This window comes from Pristiophorus japonicus, chromosome 3, assembly GCF_044704955.1.
Source record: "Pristiophorus japonicus isolate sPriJap1 chromosome 3, sPriJap1.hap1, whole genome shotgun sequence".
In the NCBI taxonomy this organism is placed as follows: domain Eukaryota; kingdom Metazoa; phylum Chordata; class Chondrichthyes; family Pristiophoridae; genus Pristiophorus; species Pristiophorus japonicus.
The window spans coordinates 237,002,236-237,021,973 of record NC_091979.1 but is presented as its reverse complement, the minus strand read 5'-3'; the positions used below and the strand labels follow the sequence as shown (position 1 = coordinate 237,021,973).

General features: G+C 49.1%; 1 protein-coding gene across 1 annotated transcript in view; it reads left to right on the top strand.

Annotated features, from left to right (window-relative positions):
• The window catches only part of LOC139255478 (zinc finger matrin-type protein 4), a 735,084-nt gene that overhangs the window by 19,250 nt on the left and 696,096 nt on the right, over positions 1-19,738 (top strand). The window contains exons 2-3 of the mRNA XM_070873945.1: positions 2,825-2,929; positions 13,863-13,955. Of these exons, the coding sequence (XP_070730046.1) occupies positions 2,825-2,929; positions 13,863-13,955 (198 nt within the window). The remainder of the gene's footprint in view (positions 1-2,824; positions 2,930-13,862; positions 13,956-19,738) is intronic.

Sequence of the window (19,738 nt, the reverse complement as noted above, 5' to 3'; positions counted from 1 at the left end):
CTACCCTCCAGTCCACAGGAACTGATCCAGAGTCGATAGACTGTTGGAAAATGATCAGCAATGCACCCACTATTTCTATGGCCACTTCCTTAAGTACTCTGGGATGCAGACTATCAGGCCCTGGGGATTTATCAGCCTTCAATCCATCAATTTCCCGAACACAATTTCCCGCCTAATAAGGATTTCCTTCAGTTCCTCCTTCTCACTAGACCCTCGGTCCCCTAGTATTTCCGGAAGGTTATTTGTGTCTTCCTTCGTGAGGACAGAACCAAAGTATTTGTTCAACTGGTCTTCCATTTCTTTGTAAATTCACCTGAATCTGACTGCAAGGGGCCGACGTTTGTCTTCGCTAATCTTTTTCTCTTCACATATCTATAGAAGCTTTTGCAGTCAGTTTTTATGTTCCCAGCAAGCTTCCTCTCATACTCTATTTTCCCCCTCCTAATTAAACCCTTTGTCCTCCTCTGCTGTATTCTAAATTTCTCCCAGTCCTCAGGATTGCTGCTTTTTCTGGGCAATTTATATGCCTCTTCCTTGGATTTAACACTATCCTTAATTTCCATTGTTAGCCACAGTTGAGCCACCTTCCCCGTTTTATTTTTACTCCAGACAGGGATGTACAATTGTTGAAGTTCATCCATGTGATCTTTAAATGTTTGCCATTGCCTATCCATCGTCAACCCTTTAAGTATCATTCGCGAGTCTATTCTAGCCAATTCACGTCTCATACCATCGAAGTTACCTTTCCTTAAGTTCAGGACCCTAGTCTCTGAATTAACTGTGTCACCCTCCATCTTAATAAAGAATTCTACCATATTATGGTCACTCTTCCCCAAGGGGCCTCGCACAACAAGGTTGCTAATTAGTCCCTTCTCATTACACATCACCCAGTCTAGGATGGCCAGCCTCGACATATGGGTCTCGAAAACCATCCTTAATACACTCCAGGAAATCCTCCTCCACCGTATTGCTACCAGCTGGTAGTGGTGTTGGTGCTGCTGGTGTGACTGATGCTGCTGGTGTTGGGGCTGATCATGGTGGGATTCTGAGGACCAAGGTGTGAGAGTTTCAAGGGCACCGATGCTGATGGACTAGATGGCAGGTGAAGTAGAGATAACAGAAGCGATCTGTCTACGGTGAGAGAGGTAATGACGGGTCAGACTGTTCAGAGACTTGTGTAAAGATTTGCAGCACGGTGAATCTGTTGTGGAAATGTAGTGAGGAACAGCTTGTGGCTGAAGGAAGACATCTCTGTGTAAGGTGGGAGCTTTTATTGTACATTTGAAGCTGTCAACTCAACAGCTGATTCAATGGCCACTGAACTCCCGCCTCAGCTTAACAGACGTGATCCCCGAGCAGCAAGGGCCCCGTGGGCGAGCACGTAAGATCAAAAGATGAGCTCAAATTCTTAATCATCCCTAAACAAGGTTATAATGACCTGAATTGGGTCCCGCCGCTATGCGTCGGGTCTGCTCAGCGCGGTCAGACCCGACACCGGGGAAAGGCGCGTGGTGGCAGGGTCACGGTGGGGTCTCAACCCGCTGGGGGAAAATACCACATTCCTACCCGACCCGCCTCCGGTCGCGCCTGCTGACGACCCCCCCCCGCCCCCCCACCCCGCCCCAGAAAAGTCTAAGGGAACCTTCCTAACTAAATCCTAATGCAGTTATCAGTGAGAGAATACCAGCAGATACAAGTTGTAAAAATAGCAACATTTCTCCCTCGAAGGGGAATGGAGTCGATGGAGAAGCACACTGAAGTGGGCAGTATGAGTGGATTGAAGTGATAACTGATTTATTCCACCAGCCAGGATCAGGGTTAAGAGCAACATTCCCTTTAATCTGCACCGCTGCTCAGCAGCCAAGCAGCGCCCTGGTTCACCGGCTGTTACATCGAAGCAAAACACGCATGTCCCCCCCCCCCCAAAATTAGAGGGACCATTGGTTAAGAGATGGGTTTTGTTTGGGGGGGTAGGGGCGAAATTGGCCCTTTCTGTAACCCCGTTAGCACCTCCATTTTCGCCCGGGGGAGGTGGGGGGGCGCTCCCGCCTCCCGCGGAATTGTCCGGGAGGTTGCAGAGGTGCTGCCATGGCAGCGCCGCGCCTCGCGGTTAGCATCCCGGGCCGCCGCACAACCGGCGACAACGTCATCGTCCTGCGTGGAGACCCCTTAACGACCCGGCTGGGAAAATTGCCCCGCGGTTCGCGAAGCTGGCGGACGTCCGCTCTCGAAGCGCCACGCGCCGCCATCTTTTTTTTTTGTCGGATGACTCTCGGGTCTGCCCGACCATGGCGGCCCGAGCGTGGTTCGTGCTGCCATCGTGCGGCCCCGGCACTCCGTGTCGGGCGCCGGAGCTATCGGTCTCGGTCCCGCGCTTTCCCAGTGGTCCAGTGGTCGGAGGGTGTGCAGCAGTCCATCCCCTTTAATCGAAGTCAGGGGGCATCGAAGCGCGTTAGTGCTATGTGCAGCATCCGCGTAGTGCTTCCTTTCAGCACCCCAGTAAGCCCCACGACCCACCCGCCTCTAAAGAAACTGGAGCGCCCCGCTTACTTCCAGGGACGGTGTGGACAATTGTGCGTCGGGGGCAGGACATCCGTGTCGGGCGCTAAAAGTCCTGGCCGCAGAAGGTTGCCGTCCCCAATAACGGCGCGGGGGCAATTTCGCGCCCATGATCCTCTTCTGATCTTCACCCGACTACAACGCACAGTCTCGCCGAGGTCCGTTCAATTAACCTCGACACTATATATATATTTTTTGCCTCCACCTTCCAATTCCACGCTAGACGTCTCATGTCTGTCTGTGTATCTTTATTTTTCCTTTGCAGATGAAATCTGCGGGGACGGGTGAGACGGAGTTGTTCACTGACAGCTACTGTAACATCTGCAACGCACAACTAATCTCCGAGTCCCAGAGAGTAGCGCATTACGAGGTAAGGAACATTGGTAATGTTTCCCCCACCACCCCCCCCACCCACCAAAGTGAGTCAGTAGTCGGGAGGGGTCGGTAGGCCACCCACCTGTTGCCCTGGGGCTTCAAAAAGCAAAATAAAAATCCCTGCCATAACAGAACAGAACAGATCAGAAGAGAAGAAAGAATGAATTTCTGTAGTGCCTTTCACACCCTCAGGATATCCCCAATCGCTTTACAGCCAATGAAGTACTATTTTTGAAGTGTAGTCACTGTTGTAATGTGGGAAACGCGGCAGGCAATTTGCACACAGCAAGCTCCCACAAACAGCAATGTGATAATGACCAGATAATCTGTTTTTGTTATGTTGATTGAGGGATAAATATTGGTCCAGGACACCAGGGATAACTCCCCTGCTCTTCTTTGAAATAGTGCCATGGGATCTTTTACATTCACCTGAGAGAGCAGACGGGGCCTCGGTTTAACATCCCATCCGAAAGACGGCATCTCCGATAGTGCAGCACTCCCTCAGTACTTCACTGGGAGTGTCAGCCTAGATTTATGTGCTCAAGTTCCTGGAACGGGACCTTGATTGGTTGAGGGATAATTGTTGGCCAGGACTCCAGAGAGATCTCCCCTGGTCTTCTTTGAAATAGTGGCGTTGGAATATTTTTACATCCACAAGAGAGGGCAGAACCAGGGCCTCGATTTAACATCTCGTCCGGAGGACCGCACCTCTGGCAGCACAGCGCTCCCTCAGTACTGCACTGGCGTGTCAGCCTAGATTTTTGTGCTCGAGTCACTAGAGTGGGGCTTGAACCCACAACCTTCTGGCTCAGGGGTGCCCAGACTGTTGCCCACTGAACCACAGCTGACATTTCAAAGTTACCGTGAACCAATAGTTTTTCACACGCTGGGAGTTCATGTGAAGCATTCAGCCCAGGAAATGCACTGCTGGGCGAGTTGACAGTGAATGATCTATCCATCAAAGAGATATCAGGCGCGAGGATTCTGATCAAAGAGAATGAGATAGATCACAAGCTCATTGATGTACACGGAACTGTGTGTTCATTGTCAAAAGCGCAAGTTTTCAAAGCAGGCCTTCGGAGGTCCAACAGGAGGTCCCAAAGGGGGTTCTCTAAGTGCTGCAGATCTCTACCCATTCACCAGCACACTGTCTCTGTTACTCAGCATCATAAACATATCTTCTGCAGTGACAGCACTGTTTGTTTGGGTAGCTAACTCTTTGCAGAATTAGGGTGGGAGTCTTCTAGCAGTGTGTCATTATTTTTGGGGGGCGTGCATCATTATTTGGAGAGGGTCCCCCACCCAGCAAAGATTTGCAGCCACTAGTCAAGATATTAAAATAAAAACAGAGAATGCTGGAAATCTCAGCGTGTCAGTCAGCATCTGTGGAGAGAGAAACAGAGTTAACATTTCAGGTCGATGACCCTTCATCAGATATTGAAATGGATTAATGGAAAAACTCTGATTGACTTCCTAATTATCTGCCAGATGTTTCATGAACAAAGCTTCGTGGAAGACATCATGGGGACTTTTAAGAGCAAAGCTCCCTCTACACTGTCCCATCAAACACTCCCAGGGCAGGTACAGCATGGGTTAGATACAAAGTAAAGCTCCCTCTACACTGTCCCATCAAACACTCCCAGGGCAGGTACAGCATGGGTTAGATACAAAGTAAAGCTCCCTCTACACTATCCCATCAAATACTCCCAGGGCAGGTACAGCACAGGCTAGATACAGAGTAAAGCTCCCTCTACACTATCCCATCAAATACTCCCAGGGCAGGTAGAGCATAGGTTAGATACAGAATAAAGCTCTCTCTACACTGTCCCATCAAACACTCCCAGGGCAAATACAGCACGGGTTAGATACAGAATATATCTCCCTGTACACTGCCCCATCAAACAGATCAGCTATAGTTCAGGTTAGATGCAGAATTAAATGTAAGACACTCGCATTCCATTTTCCTTCCTGATTACTTGCTGTACCTGCATACTTACTGTTTGTGTTTCATGCACAAGGACCCCCAGATCCCTCTGTACTGCAGCACTTTATAATTTTTCTCCATTCAAATTATAATTTTCTTTTCTATTTTTTTCTGCCAATGTGGATAACCTCACATTTTTCCACATTATACTCCATCTGCCAAATTTTTGCCCACTCACTTAGCCTGTCTAAATCCCTTTGCAGATTTCTTGTGTCCTCACAATTTGCTCTCCCATCCATCTTTGTAACATCAGCAAACTTGGCTACATTACATTCGGTCCCTTCATCCAAGTCATTAACATAGATTGTAAATAGTTGAGGCCCCAGCACCGATCCCTGCGGCACCCCACTAGTCACTGTTTGCCAACTGGAAAAAGACCCATTTATCCCGACTCTCTGTTTTCTGTTAGTTAGTCAATCCTCACTCCATGCAAATATATTACCCCCAACCCCGTGAACTTTTATCTTGTGCAATAACCTTTCATGTGGCACCTTATTGAATGCCTTCTGGAAATCCAAATACACCACATTCACTGCTTCCCCCTTATCCACCCTGCTCGTTACATCCTCAAAGAACTCCTGCAAATTTGTCAAACATGATTTCCCTTTCATAAAACCATGCTGACTCTGCTTGATTTGATTAAATCATGCTTTTCCAAATGTCCTCCTTAATAATGGACTCCAGCATTTTCCCAACGCCAGATGGTTAGGCTAACTGGTCTATAGTTTCCTGCTTTCTGTCTGCTTCCTTTTTAAAATAAGGGCATTACATTTGCGGTTTTCCAATCCGTTGGGACCTCCCCAGAATCCAGGGAATTTTGGCAGGTTACAACCAATGCATCCACTATCTCTGTTGCCACTTCTTTTCAGACCCCAGGATGCAAACTATCAGGTTTAGGAGACTTGTCCACCTTTAGTCCCATTATTTTACTGAGTGCTACTTCTTTAGTAATAGTGATTGTATTAAGTTCCTCCCTCCCTATTGCCTCTTAATTATCCACTATTGGGATGTATTAGTGTCTTCTACTGTTCAAAGTCTCTGCCATCTCCCTGTTCCCGATTATTAATTCCCCAGTCTCATTCTCTAAGGACCAACATTTACTTTAGCCACTCTTTTCCTTTTTATGTACCTGTAGAAACTCTTACTATCTGTTTTTATATTTTGTGCTAGTTTACTTTCATAATTTATCTTCCCTCTCTATCATTTTTTTAGTCGTTCTTTGCTGGCTATTAAAAGTTTCCCAATCCTCTGACCTCCCACTTGTCGGCCACATTGTATGCCCTTGTTTTCAATTTGATACCCTCCCTTATTTCCTTAGTTAGCTACGGATGTTTATCCCTTCTCTTAGTCTTTTCTTCTCATTGGAATATATTTTTGTTGTGAGTTATGAAGTATCTCCTTGAATGTCTGCCACTGCTCATCAACCGTCCCGCACTTTAATCTATTTTCCCTGTCCACTTTAGCCAACTCTGCCCTCATACCTTTGTAGTCTCCTTTGTTTAAGCTTAAGACACTGGTTTGAGATCCAACTTTCTCGCCCTCCAACTAAATTTGAAATTCAACCATGTTATGGTCACTCATTCCTGGAGGATCCTTTACTAGGAGATCGTTCATTAATCTTTTCTTATTACACAGCGCAGCACCCAAATTGTGCAGAAAATTCTGGAAAGCTTGAAGAAAAGGAACTTAAATTTTTGTCGCATCTTTCATGACCACCGGATGTCCCAAAGCGCTTCACAGCCAATGAAGTACTTTTTGAACTAAAAACAGAAATGTCAGGTAGCCTCTGTGGAGAGAGAGAAACAGAGTTAACGTTTCAGGTCGATGACCCTTCGTCAGAACTGGTCAAACTAGTACTATTGAAGTTTAGTGAACAACCAACAATTTGCATTTATGTAGCGCCATTGACGTAGCAAAACGTCCCAAGGCGCTTCACAGGAGCGATTATGAAACAAAATTTGACACTGAGCCACATAAAGAGATATTAGGACAGGTGACCAAAAGCTTGATCAATGAGGTGGGTTTTAAGGAGCAGAATGGTTATTTGCAACAATGTTTTGTGTCCTTCTGCGCATGGGCATCTTAGTCTCTCTCCCTTTTTTGCGATGTGGAGTCGGAATGGCTCAAATTACACTTTGCAAAGTCACTGATTACGAAGGTAGGGAAGGTTCTAATGACACCTTCCAGAGAAACTGCTGGGTGTCTCTTATCCTCCAAGGGGGACCAATCAGCAATCAAGTCATATGATCAAGAGGACCCAATCAGAGCATTTTACTGTTGCAAATAAACACATCCAGCCTTTAAGGAGCGCTTTAAAGGAGGAGAGAGAGACGGAGAGGTTTAGGAAGGGAATTCCAGAGCTTGGGGCCTCGGCAGCTGAAGGCACGGCCGCCAATGGTGGAGCGATTAAAATTGGGGGATGCGCAAGAGGCCAGAATTGGAGGAGCGCAGAGATCTCGGAGGGTTGGAGCTGGTTAAAGAGATGGGGTGGGGCGGGGGGGGCGGCAAAGAGCATGGAGGGAATTGAAAACCAGAATAAGAATTTTAAAATCGAGGCGTTGCTTAACCGTCACCGTGGTAACGCAGGGGAATTAAAAAGTGAAAATGCTGCAAGTACACAGAAAGTCGGTCAATATTGGGAAAATAGAAAAGGCAAGCTTGCGTTTCGAAAAGTGCAGACCCATCACTGCACACAAGGTTACACCAGGGCTTATTAACCTCCCCTTTTCACTTTTAAGATGCTGACTGACTGCTTTTTCAGCAGTTTCTGGCTTTATTTGAACACTGATAAAGCAGGTTGCGTTAATTTTTTTTTTGTAATTGATGCTGAGCGGTGAGATCATTTGACGGTCAGGGAGGAAAGGTGTCTCAGTTGCGTGCGATGCTGGCTTGCTGTTTGTACAGCTCCGGACCCAAGGTTGAGGGAACCTTCAGGCTCCACTATCTCTCTGTGGGCTGGATGACTGCCTGGCAGTGCGGCTGGTAAGCGTATGCCCGTCACGTGTTTGTCTGTGTTCCAGGCGTGTGCTCGACCACTCTGCGCCATGCATCGCTCCTCGGGGCCGATGTAGAATGGGCAGGAGGAACCACTTCACGCGTGTAATGTATTTGCTTCATGGGTTCTTTGCTTAAGAATTCATAGCAACACATTGCTGTTACGAACGAGTTGGTTTTATTAACAAAAGGTTTAACAATTACACTACACATTACCAGTTCATCCACCAGGCTCTCAACCACATGCCTCATCGTGGATCCCCCGAACCCAACTCGGCTGGGGTTTTATTGAGTCTTGTGAACTTCACGTGATTGGCTAAGCCACTCCTAACTCAACAGCTCTACAACTATTTCTATAAAACAATAATCAGGTGCCACCTTATTAAAGGGGCACTAAAACTGACAAATTAACCAATAAAACTTTTTAAACAATAATCGGTCAAATTACAATGTGGTTGCCGGGGGTGATGATGCACTCCAGTCCCTCCGGTGCCCACCTCCCGCGAAAGTCCGCGAGCGTACCAGTGAACACTGCGTGCTCCATCTCCAGGAACACCCTGGCTCTAATGCATCCATGGAAGAGAGGCAGGCAGTCGGGCTGAATGACCCCCTTGACCGCCCGCTGCCTGGACCGGTTAATGGCCACCTTGGCCATGCCCAGGAGTAGTCCCAAGAGGAGGCTTTCCGACCTGCCCGCTCCTCTCCGCACAGGCTGCCCAAAGATCAGGAGCGTGGGGCTGAAGTGCAACCAGAATTTGAGGAGTAATGAAATAGGGGCCGCAACCTCACACACTGAACATAAACGTGGAATACGGACTCCTCCAGGCTACAGAAATTGCAGGCAGTCTAGGAGTCCATGAACCGACTTAAAAACCGATTGCATGGGACTGCTCCGTGCAACACCCTCCAGGCCAAGTCCCCAATAAATAAAGGAAGGCCTGTGAGCATACTCACAGTTGCGTACATTATAGCACACACGCGTATATAGTTGTTGTGAGTCTGTGGAATTCACTTCCAGCGTGCGTGGTTGAGACAGAATCTATGTCAACATTCAAGATTAGATTGGAAAGGAGGATGAATGGTTAGATGGATTAATTTACAGCCAATTAAATTAATTTGGAGTGTAGTCACTCTTTCTTTCTCCCACTCTCACTCTCTCTGTCACTTTCTGTCTCTCTCTCTTTCTCTCTCTCTGGACTCCCACATTCTGAGCTGTCTCTCACTGAAATGCTCCCCTGTGTCCTTCTAGCTTTAAGCATCATTCTGTGCACCATTGGAAACTCGAGGTAGCCATGGAAAAGTCTACCAACATAATTGGAGTACTGCTTTGTTAAATACTAGCCGTTAAATGCTTCATAAAGGTTTTTATTATTCAGTTAATTTTTAAATTAGTTACAAAAGACAGAGAGTAAACAATTATTACATAAATTGCCACTTAACAAACACTTCTTTTAAAATGCATGGTAGACACAAACAGGCCCTTTAATTCCTCTGAACATGAATATTCACACCCTGTAATGTTAGACCCTGGGATAAAAGACATTAGCTGAGACTTTGTGATAGGCACCATCTCTGCCTCTGGTAGCCCGGGTTTTAGGTGCAACACTGGGAAGTAAAGGAGTTTGAACCTCGCTGAGGCTCTGGAGTCAGCTCATTGGAGAGGGAAAAAAAACTTAAATTGTGACCTTCCAACAACAACAACTTGCATTTATATAGCGCCTTTAACGAAGTGAAACGTCCCGAGGCACTTCCCAGGAGTATTATGAGGCACAAGATTTGACACCGAGCCACATAAGGGAAAATTAGGGCAGCTGATCAAAAGCTTGGTCAAAGAGGTGGGTTTTAAGGAGGGGTTTAGGCAGGGCATGAAAGAGGGGCCCAGGCAGCTGAAGGCATGGCCACCGATGGTTGAGCGATTATAATCAGGGATGGTCAAGAGGGCAGAATTAGAAGAGCGCAGACATCTCGATGGGTTGTGAGGCTGAAGGAGATTCATCATCATCATAGGCAGCTCCTCGAAATCGAGGAAGACTTGCTTCCATTCTAAAAGTGCATTCTCTCAGGTGACTGTATAGTCCAATATGAGAATTACAGTCTCTGTCATAGGTGGGACAGACAGTGGTTGAAGGAAAGGGTGGGTGGGACAGGTTTGTCGCACGCTCCTTCCGCTGCCTGCGCTTGGTTTCTGCAAGCTCTCGGCGATGAGACCCGAGGTGCTTAGCGCCCTCCCGGATGCTCTTCCTCCACTTAGAGCGATCTTTGGCCAGGGACTCCCAGGTGACGGTGAGGAAGGTGGCGGAATGTTTCCTCTGCCCACCTGGGGCTCGTTTGCCGTGTAGGAGTTCCGAGTAGAGCGCTTGCTTTGGGAGTCTCGTGTCGGGCATGCAGACGATATGGCCCGCCCAACGGAGCTGGTCGAGTGTGGTCAGTGCTTCGATGCTGGGGATGTTGGCCTGAGCGAGAACACTGACTTTGATGCGTCTGTCCGCCCAGGGGATTTGCAGGATCTTGCGGAGGCAGTGTTGGTGGTACTTCTCCAGCGCTTTGAGGTGTCTACTCTATCTGGAGATTAGAGATGGGGAAGGACGAGGCCATGGAGGGATTTGAAAACAAGGATGTTCATATTGAAATCGCGGCGTGGCTTAACCAGGAGCCAGTGTAGGTCAGCGAGCACAGGGGTGATGGATGAACGGGACTTGGTGCGAGTTAGGACACGGGGCAGCCGAATTTTGGATCACCTCTCGTTTATGTTGGGTAGAATGTGGGAGGCCAGCCAGGAGTGCGTTGGTGTAGTCAAGTCTAGAGGTAACAAAGGCACGGATGAGGGCTTCAGCAGCGGATGAGCTGAGGCAGGGGCAGAGACGGGCGACGTTGTGGAGTTACAATTCACTACCTCATTTGGACAGAAGCTCCCACAGAAAAATGGCTGCTCTCTGGCTGACCCCCCCAACCAGCAGCCCCCCCCGAAAGCCAAAGAGGGAGGAGCCTTCCTTTGGCTACGTGTTGTCAAGGGCCAAGTGGATAAGCAATATTGAGATATAGAGATGGGAAGATTTAGTCCGTCTCCACTTTGCGCTGAATTAGCTGAACCCAGGTGGGGCAGAACAGAAAGAAAGAAATTACATTTATGTGGCACCTTTCATAACATCAGGACGTCTCACAGCACTTTACTTTTTCAAGTGTAGTCACTGTTGTAATGTCGGAAACACGACCGACAATTTGCACACTGCAAGCTCCCACAAACAGCAATGAAAAAAATGGCAGTTAATTTTTTTTGTAGTGATGTTGGTTGAGGGATTAATATTGGCCTCAGGACACCGGGGAGAACTCCCCTGTTCTTCAAAATTGAATTATGTGAACTTTTATGTCCACCTGAGAGAGCAGACGGAACCTCGGTTTAACGTCTCATCCGCAAGACATGGTGTAATGTATTTGCTTCCTGGGCTCTTTGCTTAAGAATTCATAACAACACATTGTTATTAAAAACTAGTTGGTTTATTAACAAAGGTTTAACAATCACACTACACATTACCAGTTCATTTACTAGGCTCACAACTGCATACCTCATTGTGGATGACCTAGACCCAACTGGCTGGGGTTATATTGAGTCCTGTGAACATCACATGACTGGCTCAGCCACTTACAATGCAGCAATTCTACAACTATTTTGTTGTATCTGTAAAACAATTAAATCGTTAAATCAAGTGCCCCCTGATTAAAGGGGACGGAGGCACTAAAACCGACAAACTTAAACAAATTAAACTTTAGACGTTACGTGGTTCAAATTAAAATCTGGTTGCAGGGGGTGATGATGCACTCCAGTCCCTCCGGCGACCACCTCTTGCAGAAGGCCGTGGGCGTACCTGTGGAGCATCAACGCTACAAACCTTTGATCATGCTCACAGGCGCGTACATTGCAGACGACGCCTCCGACAGTGCAGCGTTCCCTCAGCACTGCACTGGAGTGTCAGCCTGGATTTACGTGCTCAAGTCCCTGGAGTGGGACATGAACACACAACCTTCTGACTCAGAAGCGAGTGTGCTGCCCACTGAGCCACGGCTGACAATTACCTGAGTGTCCTTGGGTTTGAAAGTGGAAACAAAAAAAATCAGCTGGGTTTCCTGCTCACGGCCACCACTCGGTGACAACTTATCGGACTGTTCCCATTTGGGTGGGACAAGTAATGGGATTGGTGGCATCGTTCTCCCTTCCCCCTGCACCTCCCCCCCCCGCCCCCAACAACCCACCCACGGTTGAACAGCCTACTTGCGCACGAAGAGTGCCAACTCTGGGTGAAGTGTTGGGAGGGGACACGGAAGCCCAGTCCCAGTCAGACCCCGCGGCTTCAGGAGACGGGGGAACAGGAGGAGATTTCAAGAGGGTGGACACTGGGCAGAGAGGGAAGCATCGAGATTATCGGAGGACTCGTTAGGAGGGGGTGGGAGGGGCTGGCGCTATAGAAACAAACTTGGAGGGAAAGGCTTCACACACGCAGCGGTGTTCAAATAGACCTGAGCTTCAGAGGTAATTACTTTCTTCACAGCAATTACATGTGTGAATAATGCGGCTCTTGTGGTTTATTGATCGATTCCCTCCGCTCTGCTGTAATACTGCCGCATGACCAATAGGTGGCAGTCACTCGGCAAAGGCTATTTCCTTTGTCCCCTTTGATGGCGATTCGGGGTTGCGCAGCCTCCCGAAATATCCTGGAGTCTTCCGGTGTAATGTATGCACCTGTGAGGATGCCCACAGGCTGGTAGAGCTGTTGCATTGTGAGTGGCTTAGCTCGTCACGTGATGTGCGCAAGATTCAATAAAACCCCAGCCAGTTGGGTTCGGGGGATCCACAATGAGGCAGGTGGTTGTGAGCCCGGTGGATGAACTGGTAATGTGTAGTGTGATTGTTAAACCTTATGCGAATAAACTAATTAGTTCTTACTAGAAATGTGTTGCTATGAATTCTTAAGCAAAGCAGCTATATTACACCCAGGATGGGGCCTGGGGCCCAGGCACTCCAGCGTATTGCCGGGACCGGATGGTGCGTTGGGAACAATCGGTGGTCGGAAACCGAGGGGGCTGTCAGGAATCGGGGGGAAGCTCAGGATCCTGGGGGGAGTGGGGCTCAGGATACTAAGTGAAGTACTGTCACTTGTAATGTGGGAAACGCGGCAGCCAAATTACGCACAGCAAGCTCCCACAAACAGCAATGAGATAATGGCCAGATAATCTGTTTTCTAGTGATGTTAGTTGAGGGATAAATATTGGCCCCAGGACACCGGGGAGAACTCCCCTGCTCTTCTTTGAAATAGTGCCGCTGGAACTTTTACGTCCACCTGACAGGGCAGACCTCTGTTTAACATCTCATCTGAAAGAAGGCATCTCCGACAGTGCGGGGCTCCCTCAGCACTGCCCCTCCGACAGTGCGGGGCTCCCTCAGCACTGCCCCTCCGACAGTGCGGGGCTCCCTCAGCACTGCCCCTCCGACTGTGCGGGGCTCCCTCAGCACTGCCCCTCCGACTGTGCGGGGCTCCCTCAGCACTGCCCCTCCGACAGTGCGGGGCTCCCTCAGCACTGCCCCTCCGACAGTGCGGTGCTCCCTCAGTACTGCCCCAAGTGTCAGACCTGGATTTTTGTGCTCAAGTCTCTGGAGTGGGACTCAGAGGCGAGTGTGTTGTACGCTGAGCCACGGCTGACGCTGTTTAGGAAGGAGAAAGATCGACCTCTCCACAGGTCGTAATAAAGGTGACGCTAACATGTGTGCGAGCCGCCGCTGAGCCACCGGCCGGCACAAGAGCACTGCGCGGGACAGATTGCACCGTCAGTGGAAGGGGCAGGGTTAATGGCCTTCTTTATTCAATGAACTGATTCTTTATGCTTTTGACCGTGACAGGCGGCCGTACGCATCGCCCACTCGGACTCTAAAAGCCGTCTGCCTGTTTTATTTCCTCAGAGCAAGAAGCATGCCAACAAGGTGCGCCTGTACTACATGCTTCACCCCGAGGACGGAGGGCCACCTTCCAAAAAGCTGCGGCCCGACAACCCGGTAAGTAACCCCCCGCTCCTGATGCCGAGCTCGACCGATTGTGCCGCGGAGCAATGAAGGTGTTTCTTCATTAAACCAATCACCCCCCCCCCCCCCGCCCCCCCGGTGAACAAACCAAAGCGCGCGGTCAGTTCGGGATATGTCCTGACTTTGTGGTTTTATTAATCACGTGAGGTCTGAGTCGGCATTTTGCTACACACACATATTTTTTGCAAGACTTCAATAATTTTCTGTTGGCAGAAATATGCTGCACTTGGGTTTTTCTCTGCCCCCTTACCTCCTTTGGAATTTGTTGTACTAACCAAGCGCAGACAGAATTGGATTATTGCTGTGTAAGGTATTGCTCAGATCCCACACAGTGAGGAAATGCAGTGGGTCCTGTTCAGCTCACAGCCCACAGTGCGTATTGGATACGCTGGCTATTGATCCAGTGATAAATTATACAGAGGCGGGAGTTCAAATCTCACCACAGCAGCTGGGGAATTTAGATTCAATGAAATAAATCTGGAACGAAAAGCCAGTCTCAGCTCGTCTTCATGGTGACTGTGGGGGCTGGTGTGCAACGGCCACCACACGTTAAAAAAATCCACGCACAGGCATCTTCCACCCTTCAGGATGTAATTCAGGTCCTTCATTGAAACACCTGTGAACTCATCCTTTTTTGGCGTGGAAGTAAGTCATCCTCGTTTCGAGGAACCAGCAATGATGATGATGGTGACCATGAAACTATCATAGAATCATAGAAATTTACAGCACGGAAGGAGGCCATTCGGCCCATTGTGTCCGCGCCGGCCAACCAAGAGCTACCCAGCCTAATCCCACTTTCCAGCTCTTGGTCCGTAGCCCTGTAGGTTACGGCACTTCAAGTGCACATCCAAGTACTTTTTAAATGCGGTGAGGGTTTCTGCCTCTACCATCCTTTCAGGCAGTGAGTTCCAGACTCCCACCACCCTCTGGGTGAAGAAATTTTCCCTCAAATCCCCTCTAAACCTCCGACCAATTACTTTTAAGTCTATTCACTTTCTGGAAGGGCATTCCAGATCATCACAACTCGCTTCGTAAAATGTTTTCCTCGTGTAGATAAATTCTTGAAGGGAAATTATGCACATCATCATAGGCAATCCCTCGAAATCAAGGAAGACTTGCTTCCACTCTAGAAGTGAGTTCGCAGGTGACTGTACAGTCCAATACGGGAATTACAGTCTCTGTCACAGGTGGAACAGATAGTCGTTGAGGGAAAGGGTGGGTAGGACAGGTTTGCTGTACGCTCTTTCCGCTGCACTTGTTTTCTGCATGCTCTCGGCGACGAGACTCGAGGTGCTCAGTGCCCTCCCAGATGCACTTCCTCCACTTAGGGCGGTCTTGGGCTAGGGAGTCCCAGGTGTTGGTGGGGATGTTGCACTTTACCAGGGAGGCTTTGAGGGTGTCCTTGAAACGTTTCCTCTGCCCACCTGGGGCTCGCTTGTCATGTAGGATTTCCGAGTAGAGCACTTGCTTTGGGAGTCTCATGTCGGGCATGCGGACGACAAGGCCCATCCAACGGAGATGGTCGAATGTGATCAATGCTTCGATGCTGGGGATGTTGGCCTGAGCGAGAACGCTGATGTTGGTGTGTCTGTCCTCCCAGTGTGTTTGCAGGATCTTGCGGAGACAGCATTGGCGGTACTTCTCCAGTGATTTGAGGTGTCTACTGTATATGGTCCACGTCTCTGAGCCATATAGATAGTCTCCATCTGCTCCACGATGATATGCAAGCCATGATCCTGACCAACGGATCCACCACAGACCCAATCCACGTCCGGACTGGGGTCAAGCAGGGCTGCATCATTGCGCCAACCCTCTACTTGATCTTCCCCGCTGTAATGTTCCACCTCACTCTCAACAAGCTCCCCGCTGGAGTGGAACTAAACTATAGAACCAATGGGAAGCTGTTCAACCTTCGTTGTCTCCAGGCCAGATCCAAGGTCGTCCCATCCTCTGTCATCAAGCTACAGTACGCGGACGACGTTTGCATCTGCGCACACTCAGAGGCTGAACTCCAAACCATCGTCAAATTATGTACAGGGCTATGGGGAAAGAGCTGGGAGTGGGACTAATTGGATAGCTCAACAAAGAGCCGGCACCGGCATGATGGGCCGGATGGTCTCCTTCTGTGCTGTCTCTATTGTGTATGAAATAATCTCACGAGGCCGAGTACTGTAAGCTGAAACTAGTATGACCTTGGTCTCTTTATTCTAACTCCAGCGTGCCCAAACAACAAGGTAGCAAGCCTTTTATACCAGCACAGCACGAGGTGTGGGTGACCCTTAGGACTCCTGCAGTCACACCCTCTGGTGGCAACAATATATAACTACATACATAACATCACTCCCTCCAAAGTCTTTGATAGAACTATTTACAGGTTGAGATGGTCGGGGACCCTTCGCTCCTGGGTTGATCGTCTCAGTTCAAAGCTGGGTGTGGGTGAGCCGGTCAGCGCATCGCTGCACTGCGGTGCAGTGGGTCTGGCCGGACTGTCCCGGGGGATCAGTTCTTCTTCATGGTTGGCAGCAGGGTCGATTGCTGGTTGTGTGTGTTGTGGTGGGTCGTCAATGTTGATGTCTTCTTCCATTTGTTCCTGGTTGTCGGTGAAACGCAACCTGGTCTGATCAATATATTTTCTGCACATTTGGCCCTTTGTCAATTTGTCTACAAACACCCTACTACCCTTCTTGACCAAAACAGTGCCAGCAACCCACTTAGAACCTGGACCATAGCTGAGCACAAACACCGGATCAGTCACATCAATATCACAATCGCGCGGTCATGATACATGCTCTGCCTTTGGCGCTGGATTTCCACATACTCACTGGGGTCTGGGTGAACTAGGGAGAGCCTTGTCTTGAGGGCCCTCTTAAGGAGTTCGGCGGGTGGGACCCCTGTGAGTGAGTAGGGTCGTGTCCGATAAACGACCAGAACGCGAGACAATCCATCACTCGCTTCAGGCTCTTAATTGTTTGGACTGCCCGCTCCGCTTGGCCGTTGGGCGGGCTTGAAAGGAGCAGACCTGACATGCTTGAAGCCGTTGCGGGTCATGAACTCGCTGAACTCGGAGCTAGTGAAACAGGGTCCATTGTCACTGACGAGGACGTCGGGCAGGCCATGAGTGGCAAACATTGCCCTGAGGTTTTCAATGGTGGCTGTGAACGTGCTGGATGACATTATCACACATTCAATCCATTTAGAGTAGGCATTCACAATTATGAGAAACATTTTCCTGAGGAAAGGACCGGCATAATCCACATGAATCCTGAACCATGGTTTGGAGGGCCATGACTACAGGCTCAGGGGAGCCTCCCTGGGCGCGTTGCTCAGTTGTGAGCAACTATAGCATTGGTGCACGCATGATTCAAGATCTGAGTCGATGCCGGGCCACCACACATCCGATCTGGCAATGGCCTTCATCATGACTATGCCTGGGTGTGTCCTATGGAGGTCGCGTATAAAGGTCTCCGTCTTTTTTTGGCAAAACACGCAATTACCCCATAATAAGCAGTCAGACTGAATAGACATTTCATCTTTGCGGCGGTGTAAAGGATTAAATTCGTCCTGCATTTACCCGTCAATGCCTGACCAGTTCCCGCTTAGGACACAACTCTTTACTTGAGATAGCACCGGGTCCTGGCTGGTCCAGATTTTGATCTGGCGAGCCATGATGGGTGACCCCTTGCTCTCAAAAGCCTCCATGACCATTACCAAGTCTGCAGGCTGTTCCATTCCAACCCCGGTGTTGGGTAGTGGAAGCCGGCTGACTGCATTAGCACAGTTGTCGGTGCCTGGTCTGTGGCGAATAACATAGTCATACGCAGATAGTGTCAGTGCCCATCTTTGGATGCAGGCTGAAGCATTGGTGTTTATACCTTTGCTTTCAGAGAACAGTGAAATGAGTGGCTTGTGGTCAGTTTCGAGCTCAAATCGCAGGCCGAATAGGTACTGGTGCATTTTCTTAACTGCATAAACACACGCTAAGGCCTCTTTTTCAACCATACTATAGGCTCTTGCAGCCTTGGAAAGGCTCCTGGACGCATATGTAACCGGGTAGAGCTTCCCCGATACATTGGCTTGCTGTAGCACACAACCGATCCCGTACGATGAGGCATCACAAGCTAGCACTAATCGTTTGCATGGGTCATATAGTACAAGTAACTTATTACAGCATAACAGGTTCCTAGCCTTCTCGAAGGCTGTCTCTTGAGATTTATCCCAAACCCAGTCATTACCCTGACGTAGCAACATGTGCAAAGGTTCTAACAACGTGCTCAACCCAGGTAGAAAGCTACCAAAGTAATTGAGGAGTCCCAGGAATGAACGCAGCTCCGTCACATTTTGGGGTCTAGGTGCATTCTTGATGGCCTCCGTCTTGGAGTCCGTGGGTCTGCTGCCATCAGCTACGATCTTCCTCCCCAAAAATTCAACTTCTAGCACCAGGAAAACACACTTGGAGCATTTCAGCCTGAGTCCCACTCTGTTCAGGCGACGCAGGACTTCTTCCAGGTTGTGTAGGTATTCTGTGGTGTCACGACCGGTGATCAAGATGTCGTCTTGGAACACGACAGTCCTTGGGATGGATTTTAGCAAGCTCTTCATGTTCCTCTGGAATATTGCAGTAGCCGAACGAATCCCAAAGGGGCATCGGTGGTAAATAAACAGTCCCTTGTGCGTGTTAATGCACGTCAACTTTTTCGAGAATTCAGCCAGCTCTTGAGTCATGTAGGCAGAGGTCAGGTCCAACTTGGAAAATGACTTCACACCCGCCAGCGTTGCAAATAGGTCGTCTGCCTTCGGTAGTGGGTATTGGTCCTGTAGCAAGACTTGGTTAATTGTCACCTTGTAGTCCCCGCAAATTCGGCCCATGATGTCGCTTTTCAAAACCAGGACGATGGGACTGGCCCATTCATTGAACTCGACAGGCGAAATGATTCCTTTACGTTGAAGTCGGTCCAACTCGATCTCGACTCTCCCTCATCATATAAGGGACTGCCCGAGCCTTGTGATGGGCAGGCTGTGCATCAGGGACTAGGTGGATTTGCACCTTGGCTCCCGTGAAGTTGCCGATGCCTGGTTCAAATAGCGAGGGGAACTTGCTCAAGACCTGAGCACACGAGGCGTCATCCACTGATGACAAGGTTTTGATGTCATCCCAGTTCCATCTGATTTTTTTGGAGCTAACTTCTGCCAAACAGCATTGGGCCATTGCCTGGAACAATCCATAAGGATAAATCATGCACAGCTTTGTCGTCCGGCACCTTCACAGCCGCACTTCCAATGACTGGAATGAGTTCCTTGGTGTAGGTGCAAAGTTTTGCATTAACAGGGCTCAGTTTAGGCCTCCGTGCCTTGTTGACCCACAATTTTTCGAAAGTCTTCTGGCTCATTATTGACTGACTCGCACCCGTGTCTAACTCCATAGATACTGGAACTCCATTTAGCTTTACTTCCAGCATGATAGAAGGGCTCTTAGTGGTGAAGGTGTGCACCCCATGCACTTCTTCCTCGGGTTGAGGTGCCTGTTCTGCGTGATCCACTTCGGATCGATCATCCTCTGCCACGTGGTGTGTCACAGCACATCTGCACATTTGCTGGAGGTGCCCCATTGTTGCACAGCCTTTGCACACATAGTGCTTGAATCGGTATTGATAGGCCCCCGCAGCACCAACAAGGTCCGCATTCACCCCATGCACTTCTTCCTTGGGTTGAGTTGCCTGTTCTGTGTGATCCACGCCGGATCGATCATCCTCTGCCAC